This window comes from Oncorhynchus clarkii, chromosome 30 (assembly GCF_045791955.1).
Source record: "Oncorhynchus clarkii lewisi isolate Uvic-CL-2024 chromosome 30, UVic_Ocla_1.0, whole genome shotgun sequence".
Taxonomy (NCBI): Eukaryota; Metazoa; Chordata; class Actinopteri; order Salmoniformes; family Salmonidae; genus Oncorhynchus; species Oncorhynchus clarkii.
The window spans coordinates 26,388,494-26,400,400 of NC_092176.1; the positions used below are offsets into that span (position 1 = coordinate 26,388,494).

General features: G+C 40.2%; 1 protein-coding gene across 2 annotated transcripts; it reads right to left on the reverse strand.

Annotated features, from left to right (window-relative positions):
* Positions 1-210: 210 nt before the first annotated feature.
* Positions 211-11,630, reverse strand: LOC139389602 (T-box transcription factor TBX1-like). Of its 2 annotated transcripts, none has more exons than XM_071136446.1 (8): positions 11,086-11,630; positions 9,304-9,694; positions 5,096-5,197; positions 4,698-4,869; positions 4,049-4,204; positions 2,615-2,682; positions 2,214-2,314; positions 211-1,881 (listed from the first exon to the last, which is right to left on the reverse strand). In XM_071136446.1, the coding sequence occupies exons 1-8, from the start codon at positions 11,261-11,263 to the stop codon at positions 1,496-1,498; spliced, it is 1,554 nt and encodes a 517-aa protein (XP_070992547.1). In that variant the 5' UTR covers positions 11,264-11,630; the 3' UTR covers positions 211-1,495. The 2 variants fall into 2 exon arrangements, with proteins under 2 accessions (XP_070992547.1, XP_070992548.1); XM_071136447.1 differs by having other exon boundaries at positions 1,281-1,881; positions 9,304-9,643; positions 11,086-11,479.
* Positions 11,631-11,907: the final 277 nt, after the last annotated feature.

An 11,907-nucleotide genomic window follows, 5' to 3' on the forward strand; every position in this document is an offset into this window, starting at 1 on the left:
TCATAATTTATTTGTTGCAATGGCACAAATTGACTTATATCTTTGTTTAAACCAATTGACAAATATGTCAGCAAAACTATTTTGTTTTATAGCCTACACATTTTTTACAAATATTATTTTGATAATAAAAATATAAAATGTAAAAAATACTAATAGGTTGCTGAAAAACCCCCACCAACAAATAGCATATACACAGGAAAAATAGTTAGATTTTGTTTCAGAAAAATAAATAAGGTTTGATTTAATAGAATGGGATGGATAGAATGTATTGATTGAGTATCAGATGTTGTTGCTATTGGCAGATTATTTACTAGGTTGCTCAATAGCATGCCCAGTTGTAAGGTGGGAAAAAAATCTGTTCATGCTATTCAGTTATTTGCCTACACACACACAATTAATGAGTTTGGCCTTTCCATGTGTGTGTTTACTTTTTTAAGTATGATCCTAGACATCTGCCAAATTACTGTGCAACTATGTGTGTGTTTAGCATGATTCCTCTATGCAACACACCATTTCATAATTCTGTAGTTCCAGGTGAGGATGCTGACATTTGAACTGTAGCATATCAGTGCACAACCTAATGTTTAGACAGGTTCCTAGTCCTCTTTCTCACATATACACTGACTTAACACTATCAACCAATTGGGTAAATGCGGCTTGAGAAAACAGAACAATGCAATCAATGAGGCAAGGTCTTTCCTGGCCCTATGATGGCACACAGGGATTTGAATGGAGAACTGGGAGAAAGATGCTTTATGAATTAAAAGTAAAGAATTTCATATTTATTTTACAGTTACAGAACAGTCATTCCGCTTCTTTATTGACTTTGAATTGTTGCAAGTCAGTGCCATGGTACGTACAATCTTCTCAGGGCGGCATCTCAAGATGGTTCAAAAATATTTTTTTCTTCTAAAAAAAATTAGGTGTTTCAACACCTATCCAATGAGCTCAACATGCAAATGTCTGGTCTATCTATGGAAGCTTGATTGACTATATAACATATGGCTTTTCTGAAAGCAAAAATGACAAAAAGTGCATCCAACACAAAAAAAAGAATCAATTCCAGTCCGAATATAATGTATCATCCATGTTTTAAGAGAAGGCCCTGGTAAGCTGTTTCATCTGTAAACTGGCTCACTGTCTGCGCCGCTCTACCACGCAGGCAAAAAGGTGCCCTCATGTAGAGCTATTGCTGTCAAAGTTCAGAGGTCAAGACAGACCCCTGCTCGGTCTCAGAGGGCCAGTCTGTACTTCCTGCCAAGATACGTTTCCCTTAAATAAATACGGTAGTTTTTGTCTCTCTGAGGGAATGGGGTATCCAGCAACCGGGTGTGCCGCACAACCTCCCAACCTTCTAACCTCCTTGACGTTGCATCAGCCATGAAGACAGAGTTGTGTTGTTGTCCCTTCACTCCTGCGTGTTTCCTTTTCCACAGCACTAGTAGCCGAAGCCCAGGTGTGTGGGCCGTGGCTGCCGGCTACAGCTATACAGTCATTATCTGGGACCGTAGTCATAGTTAGCGGGGGCACTAGTTGTGGAGTACATGTTAGCTGTGGCTGGGTTCATGTGGTGGTGGTACGTGTGTCCTCTGATGCCGGGTAAGGGGTAGGGTGACGGCCGGGTCTTAGCCCCCAGGTAGTGTTCGTAGGATGTGGGGTACTTGTAGGGGTGGTGGTGCAAGGTGTCTTGGGCCAGTGGGTGGCCGTCCGGGATGCGCAGGTCGTGGGGAGGGCTTGGCCGGCCACTGGTGAGGGGGACGGCATGGAGGCCTCCTTGGACGGGGAGGGCAGGGCTGAGGACACGTGACATCAGCTGGTGGGCGGGGTCAGCGTGTATCGGCGTGCCATTGGGGTCCCGGTCGTAGTCCCGCCTATTGTCCTCTAAAGTCAACAACAAACAAAAGCAGACAGTCAGAGATAGGCTGACTGTAATGTAGGCCCATTAGCCAATCATTAGCATAACAAAGGATTTTTTATAGTTGTGCAATCTACATTGTGAAAGGTACATTTACTGTAGGTGATCTCGGTTCAATATTTTATATGGATATTAACTTATGAAAGATAACATTTACTTGTATTTCAGTTATAGCATTGCTAAATTGAGATTAAATGTGTACTTTGTTCTAAAAGATAACAATTCCTGGATTCAATAACTCTCTCAGTGAAAGTAATGAACTATATTCCTCATCTGAGACAAAGGGAGGGCTACAGACCTTTCTCTGAGCCGTTCTGAAGTGGGGGAGAAGACATTGGATTCCTTGTTCTGGCAAAGGCACTCATAATTGGCAGAGAGCCTGGCCTGTGATTCCTGGGCCTGGAGCAGAGAGAATGGATTTAGTTACACTGACTGTACCTACTCTTTTAATGTGTGTCAGAAATACCAATATCTTAACTATGTAATAAGGTAGAGAAGGCAGATAACAGAGCCACAAGACATAACATGAGTAAATTACATTTACATATGTTTGTGTCACATTTGCTGTAAATAGGCCATTACATATTTCTTATTCACTGGTTCCATTCAGACAATTTGATGCACTTTTGTAAAAATGTATCCAGTTCATTGTCATTGATGAATGGAGTAAATTGAGTTTCAAAGTGTGTGTTCTCTCACCAGTCCTCTGGATCACAGTCCCTGAAGCCTTTTGCGAAAGGATTACTGGCGATTTTTAGCTGCGTTATCTACAAGGAAAAGGACAAAGTCAAGTAAACATTCATGTCAAAGTGGAAAGTCCAATAGAACAACACATCATTACGTGACATATACACGATTGTTCCAGGCTTTTGGGTTTAGGCTATGATTAAACACGTGAACGTGTAATATTCATGAAATACATAGTATCCTAGGCCTCATATACTCGACACGAAAAAATAGAGTGGAACGTATCTCTGACTATGGCGAGATAGATCTACTAACTAGTGAGGCTCAAAGCATTTACCGTTACGTTGACTTAAAGAACAACACTATTGCGACCCCTTTCTCTTTTTATCGAAACGTAGCTAATGCCAATATATTATAACCAACATGAAGGTAGGCATTTATCAACAAACAAATGGAAAACGTAGTTTTGATAATTGCCTACAGTTTAACAAGTTTTGTGACCTTGACACTGAAATGAAATGCCAGCTGAACATGTCATTTTTAATAATTGATGAGACCAATAGTTTTGCACATCCGTGAATGAAGTTATGTGGTCATGAATATCCGGAATGAGTTGATCAACAAACTTAAAGCCCCTCGGTGCGCGTTGGAGACCCGTTAGAGACCGAGAGGTCAAACAGATAACACAGAGCAGGAAAGACAGAGGAAAAAAAGAGAGTAACTGGACAGCTGTGCAGGGGCATCAGTGCACCTTTCAGGCGCAAAAATATCATGTAAACGAATTATGTTCAGCTATTTGATACAAGAAAAACATTTGTTTAAAGTACACGGGATCAAAGCAAGAATCAGTTGCTCCATAAAAGGAATGATGCAACGTCAAATAGCTCTTTTTACATTTCTTAAATTTGGTTTACATTTAAAGATGGTTCGTTTAATCCTTAATGTGTTTCACATAAATTTAGATTTTTGGGGGAAAGTTTTTGTATGTATCCTAATTTTGTCATAGTGCATTATAGTCGGGTTTACTAGCAGTAGGCCTACATGGTGTTCATTTGTGCCCTGTTGGAAATATGTAATAGTCCAATCATGCACACATGAATTAAAACATCTAGTATTCGTTTGTCAATCGAATTATTTTTCATGCAAATTATTAGGCTATTACTTACTAGGCTAATACTACGAGTTTTACTTCATTATTATAAATAGAGGCAAACAGGCTGGGTCCACGTATATCGTGCTGTTTAATGCCTTCCGTTTTATAGTTTGCCTTATTCAGTTATACTTTTTAAATAGCACCATGGTGCAAAAACACTGCATAAAGTTCGTGAGTTTGTGAAAACACAAAAACACACTACAACAAGCATCTATTATCATGCTGTGATTTTATCATATAGGCCTAATGTGTGTTATTATATCTGCATAGCATGTAAAGTGAGATATCCTTACCCTGTGGTTCTGATACGCTGTGACCGCCGTGAACCTTGTTTCCTCAAAAACAAAGGTCTTATAATTCTCCTCCGCATACTTCTCACTGTCTTTGCGTGGGTCCACGTAGACGACGTGGAATCTCGGCTGGTATCTGTGCATTGAGTTCAGAATGATCTGCAGCGGGAGCGGGGAAAATGTTAGGCCTAATGGAATAAAACTGACTTATAAAATTAACTCAAAAGCTCAATGGACATTTGTCGATTGCGATGTCTCTAAAAAAAAAGTTTTTCACAATCCCCTGATGGCTAATCAACGCAGGGGTTAGTTAATAAGCACAATTCTCTTGAAAGGCAACACATTTTACGCACTAACCATTTTACGCACGATGAAATTGATCAAATTATTATAATTTTGATTAGAATTATGTAAAAATCTATCAGATCTATTCATCAGGAATGAGTAACCTGGAAAAAACTATAGGTGTAGGGAAATAAATTTGAAAAAAGTAACTCTGTCCGTGGAAACATTTTGGCACACAAGACAAACGAATGTGCAGGTGCTTTATAAATATAAATATTATACTCTCTTTCAAGTCATTTGAAAGCAATGGCAAGCAGTGCAAATACATACTTTTTTTGTAAACTAAGGTCTTCGTTACAATACTTACATGTCCATTGTCATCCAGTAAATTGTTAGTCAGTTTTAGTTTATCGAATGAGACTATCTGCTTCATCCACTGTGCGCCCTTGGCGGGAGAGTCCGGGTGGTAGTGAACTCTCCCGGGAGTAGCAGGGTCAGCTTTACCCGCCACCAGCCAGGAGGAGCTGTGAAAAGCATACCTAAGTCAGGAAGAAAGGAGCAACATTTTATTTGAGGTTTCATAGACCTACATTCTGTTTTTCAATTGAATTCCTTGTCTCGGGCCTATACTTTGAGTTGGATACATGCTCATTGGAACATATGCCATAGCCTATACATTCACTGCAGCGAAAGTAGACTGGCACAAAATATTTTCCAAGAAAAGTATAGATTTGTATCTTGTTCATTTGGTTAAATAAAATGTACCTGTATCGTTTGTCGTCGACTGGTAGGAAATCCATTAGCAGCATGTAGTCTGCCATAGGATCCATTCCAAATATTTTCACTTGAAATGTTGGAAACATTCGCCTGACAGAAGAAAACACATGATACGTTTACATCGGTTTTCTTTGACTTGGCTCTATCATTGTCTATGGGTTCATCTGCAAATGTTTGTCACTGGGGTTTACTTGCGTGGGATTTGGGAGATTGTGGCAAATCCCCGTCAGAAAATAAATTATATGCTGTGATATACTTCGCGATATTATTTTAGATGACACCATTTATCCTTTTTTCCTTTATCAACAGTCGAAAACATTATCTCACCCGCAGCCACAACAATAGTATTGTTATAGGGTATGCATTTTGCATTAGGCCTATATGTTGTTGCTGTAGGTCTCATGTTATAACGCCTTCCAAGGAAGAAGGAGGCCCAGGATTTTCGTTTTTTTGTATGAAGTGATTCAATGCATGAATAAACAATGTTAGAGTATGGTTACATTTTTGCAAATTATGCTGAGCTTTATTTAACACTGTACAGTGGTTTGCGAAAGTATTCACCCCTTTCACATCATAATTTGACTTGCACAGCATGCCTACCACTTTGAAGATGCAACATATTATTCATTGCGACACAAACAAGAAATTAGACAAAAAAAAAACAGAAAACTTGAGCATGCATAACTATTCACCCCCCCACCCCCAAAGCCAATACTTTGTAGAGCCACCTTTTGCAGCAATTACAGCTGCAAGTTTCTTGGGGTATGTCTCTATAAGATAGGCACATCTAGCCACTGGGATTTTTGCCCATTCTTCAAAGAAAAACTGCTCCAGCTCCTTCAAGTTGGATGGGTTCCACTGGTGTACAGCAATCTTTAAGTCATACCACAGATTCTCAATTGGATTGAGGTCTGGGCTTTGACTAAGCCATTCCAAGACATTTAACTGTTTCCCCTTCTACCACTCAAGTGTTGCTTTAGCAGTATGCTTAAGGTCATTGTCCTGCTGGAAGGTGAACCTCCATCCCAGTCTCAAATCTCTGGAACACTGAAACAGGTTTCCCTCAAGAATTTCCCTGTATTTATCGCCATGCATCATTCCTTCAATTCCGACCAGTTTTCCAGTCCCTTCTGATGAAAAACATCCCCAGAGCATGATGCTATCACCACCATGCTTCACTGTGGGGATGGTGTTCTCGGGGTGATGAGAGGTGTTGGGTTTGCCCCAGACACTGTGTTTTCCTTGATGGCCAAAAAGCTACATTTCTGTCTCATCTGACCAGAGTACCTTCTTCCATATGTCTGGGGAGTCTCCCACATGTCTTTTGGCAAACACCAAACCTGTTTGCTTATTTTTTTCTTTAAGCAATGGATTTTTTCTAGACACTCTTCCGTAAAACCCTGCTCTGTGGAATGTGCGGTTTAGTGGTCCTATGGACAGATACTCCAATCTCCGCTGTGGAGCTTACCAGCTCCTTCAGGGTTATCTTTGGTGTCTTTGTTGCCTCTCTGATTAACGCCCTTCTTGACTGATCTGTGAGTTTTGGTGGGCGGCCCTTTCTTTATTTTATTTTTTATTTTACCTTTATTTAAGTAGGCAAGTCAGTTAAGAACAAATTCTTATTTTCAATGACGGCCTAGGAACAGTGGGTTAACTGCCTGTTCAGGGGCAGAACGACAGATTTGTACCTTGTCAGCTCGGGGGTTTGAACTTGCAACCTTCCGGTTACTAGTTCAACGCTCTAACCACTAGTTGTTGTGGTGCCATATTCTTTCCATTTTTTAATAATGGATTCAATGGTGCTCCGTGGGACATTTCTGATATTTTTTATAATCCAACCCTGATCTGTACCTCTCCACAACTTTGTCCCTGACCTGTTTTGAGAGCTCCTTGGTCTTCATGGTGCCGCTTGCATGGTGGTGCCCCTTGCTTGGTGGTGTTGTAGACTCTGGGGCCTTTCAGAACAGGTGTGTATATATATATATACAGTGAGATCATGTGACATATCATGTGATCATACTTAACTAATTATGTGACTACTGAAGGTAATTGGTTGCACCAGATCTTATTTAGGGGCTTCATAGCAAAGGGGTTGAATACATTGAATACGCACCACTTTTCTGTTTTTTTAGTTCCACTTCACCAATTTGGACTATTTTGTGTATGTCCGTTACATGAAATCCCCCCCAAAATCCATTTAAATTACAGGTTGTAATGCAACAAAATAGGAAAAACGCCAAGGGGGGTGAATACTTTTGCAAGTCACTTGCATTTCTCTTCTGCCCTTTGATGAATTCTAATCACACACACACGTTGTTGCATCAAGGGACAATTATTTTCCTTCACCCTATCTTTCATAAATTGGCATACTCTCTCTTTCTCTCTCCCCTCATGCACACACTTGCAGACGGGGTGGGGTGTCTCATATACCTTAAAACGTTTTTATTGTATGTGAAGTAATCCGCCAAACCAGTGAAAGTGATCCTAAAATCCTTGCTCAATTAACGTCAGTGTCTATTCAATGCTGCAGTTGTGGATAGGTGAGGCTAAAGTAGCTTTTAAAGTGCTCTCCCTCAGATCCTGTGTTGCTCAGTGTCTCTGGAATGATAGATGTTGTTCTGCTGTCACCCTACAACACAGAGCAGGTCAACTGAGCATTCGTAAATGCCATCTCTTATGGACCTCAAATCCTAAAATAAATATTGAATAATAAACGCAGTAATTCATAGTATGGCAAGTGGGCCTAAATTGTCCAGTAACAATTGCCTACAACATTGCATAAATAATGCCTATGGTCATATAGCGTTTTTTATATCATGTTTTTTGACTGCTATTCATATTTATGCTATCAAATGCTATCAAATATTGTATTGCTCCGTTGCCTACGAGACAGCATGTAAATATCAAGGTTATATTATGAGAGAAAGAAATAGGCATAGGCCTGTAATTTTACTAATACCTGGATTGTTTACAGTAGCAAGTTATTTTAATGCAAAACTTTATAGCTTTTGAAAAGCGCAAAATGTTGCATTTTGATAGGGTATTAAAAGGAAAGGGGTACATAACCGTAACAATCGAATAAATAGCTATAACTCAAAAGTTGGATATTCGTCAAAATCTTCACGATTGATGTATTGTAACAGGCCAGGTTACTCATTCCTGTCGATTTGGAAATATTTGTTTGTTTTCGCTGCATAACATTTAGAAGTTGTTCATTTGCAGGTTTAGAAGAAGTAACTGCTAAATGCTCACTTTTGTTCATTAAACTGGTAGCATAGCTAGCATACAGAAATCGGTGGTGGTAGTCAGTCGTTTTAACTGTAATACAGTTTATTGGTGATGATGGGGTTGGCATCCATACAAGCATTACTACCTCGAGTTCCATTGACATCTTTACCGCATCTATGCCATTGCCCGAAAAATGAGAATTCTGGAACGTTCTTTATAGCTCTCTATCTGTTTTAACAATCTCATGTATTGTCCCCTACATGCCTTAGTTATGGTGTTATTACTCTGTATAAGATAGGAAAGCACAAGTTTAACCTTTGTGAGGTGGGCCTTTATGTCAAGGAAAGCATGACTCACACAGGGGAAACAGAAGGGCCATACAATTATCCCCTAAAAACGCATGCGTAACTTGTATCAACGCCCTTTCGAATATCGTAATTTTATTCAGTCAGAAATAATAAGCTTTCTCTGCCCACACGTGTAGGCCGTTTTAAATGTTTGCGGTGAAATAGCCTACCCTTCATTGTATCCACTACTCCAAATTAAATACAAATGCTTAATTTCAGAGAATGTTTAACATAAAAACTGCAGGCACAATATTTGATTCGGTTACAGTCTGACTAGAAATGATAATAGGCCTAGTTTTTGAGTAAATATTTTATCTAAATATTACAGTAAAATGAGCTAAGATATGTTTTCAATAGGTCGATAAGCTTGTATATTGCTGCGTAATTTCTATTGCAACATCACACCAACATCAATTTGTAGTTGAGTAAATACACACCAACTTTAAATATCTTCTCCCAACGTATCTCATGATTTAGGCCTACTTTGCGTGTGTAAGCTCTCATGGCATACATTAGAAATAGGAAACTAAATATTTGTTCATAACATGAGCTTATATCTGGAAGCCCAATACAGCCTAACCCAGTGAAGCCTGCATGTCTCATGGTGTAACTTCCACTCACCTTCCAGCCTTAGTAACGATCATCTCCGTTCCCAGATGATTAAATTCATCCCATAAAGCTTTCATCTCCAACTGAACGTTAATGTTGGCCACCTTAGGGTTCTTTTTCACCAGAGACTTGCTGTTTGGTGTGGAACTGGGGGACGACGAGGAACAGTTGGAAGACCCGGTGTCGCTCTGCTGGGCCTGTGCGGGGTTCGACCCCGAGTAGTTGTAGCTGTGTTGAGCGGCCGGGCATGGCTCAAAGTGGGTGTCATGTTGGCTGTAGGGGTCCCCGGGGGACGGAGAGAGATGGTAACTCCCCGGTGCGTTGAGGCTGCTTAGGCTGCTGGTCGTGAAGGCTGCAACATCGCAAAAATGGGACAGCTGCGTCAGCCACGGACTGGATATTGCTGAAATCATTCCAAAAGCTGGATTTTACTATATGCTTTGCACACTGAAAGCAGTTGTAGTCTTGAGTTATTTTTTTCAAAGTCAAACAGCCTTTATAGATTTTCGAATAGTTTTAAAATAGTTTCCGTTTCGTGCGTCTATTAGTATTTTCTGCGTCTATTAATCCTCGCTGTTGCATCCAATGCTGTAATAAACTACAGCCTAAATCCTAAAATGCCAGTTGCCTTTAGTGAATTCGCTCGCAACGTTTCTCTCAAAAAGTTAAATAGCGAGGGAAAAAAAACATTTGGAACTTTTATTTTGCTGCGTCCCTAATTATAATTCCCAATACTGACCAAAAATGTTTTTGTAGAACTATAACCCTGTGCATACAAGTAAATTGTTTTTTCGAGGGATTGTGTTCAAAAGTATTCCAGGCGGCCTCCGCTCTGCTGCGCTACTGCAGTATGCTAGACTGCAATCCAGACTTCTCTCTTATCTCTCTACAGGGCCTCCCCTTCACGATAAAACCGGTTCTTATTTCTATTTAGATAAGGAACTGCAGGTAATGTGCCTTTCCTCGCCTTGGGACGAGACTGATTGACAGTGAAGTGCGCCCCTTTTAATGGGCTTTCCGGCACCCATTTACTTTTGGATAAGGGTATCGCCCACATCGTCCTCCTGTAACAATAGACGGGCTAGCTGGCACAGTGAAGGGACAACTTTTTTACGAGGTAAACAAACACGTATATGCATGAACAAACAAACGCAACATTATTTTGGGGATAATGTATCTTGAATTATTATTATATGCCAAATGGAACTGGGATAAGGGACCCAATTCCACTGTGTTGGACATAGGCCTATTGTCAACTGTTTTTACCATTAATACGCGCTGGTGACCCATGAACCCCCGCCCCTAAATTCTCATTCCTTATTTTCAAAATGTGTTCTAGTTCTCTTCTCTGATGGTAGTAGCTTGTGTAAGAACTGAAATCACTATTTTGACAAGCTTCTGCAGTTCTGTAAAGATATCATTCGCCTATGAACACAGTTTTTTTCCCCCCGAAGTTATGATTAGTTTAAGTTATGAATAACTTCCTATTGTCATATGCATCATATTTTTTCGCGGAATATTCCTATAGTATATACTGGATGTGACTTTTCGGGAATATTTGTATATGAACTTACCTTTACATTGTAGCCTAGTCTAGCATCAACATTGTTTTATTGATAGAGTTACACTAACTCAAACATCTGGATGCTCAATTTTAGTATATTGCCGGAACAAGATCACATCTGTATGCAACATCAACATAAACAACAACAACAACAACAACATGAGATGAGCAACAAACAAACTTGAAGCAAGCAAATATTTACAAGGTTATTGTCAAGACCGCGCTCGTACCTTCCATTTCTCTGGTGACAGTGCTGTAGTGCATTTTAAACGAAGTGTAACAGTTTTGCTTGTCCAGGCCAGTGCGGTGTTTGTCAAATCTTGCGTTTCCTGCTTGCTCCGCAGCTGAAATCAGAGAGGCTATACTGAAAGCATTTGCTTTTGGAGAGAGGGGACCGCTGTCGTCCATAGGCGAGAAATCAGGTCGAGAAATCCGTCTCTCCTCTGCTTCCTTTACGCCCTATTCCAGAAAACAGAAGGCTAGACACAATGCGCAGGAACATACGCTGCAATAGTTTTAAATTTCTCCTCTAACATTCGTTGATATTCAGTGACCTTTTGGCGAAGTAGTTTAGGTAACTCCGCTGTTTTTAAGGCAAAGTATTTCCACTGAATCTTTTTGAACAACAACATTTATAACTTTTCCATTGCACGAATTCAATTGATATGCCCAAACACGTCCACTTGATTCAAAACCTCGTTCATCCGCAGAGAGCTCTTCCCTTCTCCCCCATTCCGCGGCTGGGTGATGTCATAAGAGTTCGCTCGTCTGCCTTGAGGAGAAGCTACCGCAGAGAATGTCAAAAGTGAGAGCTCCACGCCTCCCTTGCAGGGCTCGAAAAAAAAGTGTGCACGCTTTGACTGGATGTTTTATTTGAATAAGATCTGGTCAATCATGTGCCAAATTTGAATACACTTTGGGAAAAAAGTATAACGTCATTGCGGATGTCCGGTTTGAAAGTGCTGCAATTATACAGTAAATTATATTACTGGGTCTTTTGATAGCGCGCGTAATTTCCAAATACCTTGGGCATGGGGCCGTTGTTGTCCTGA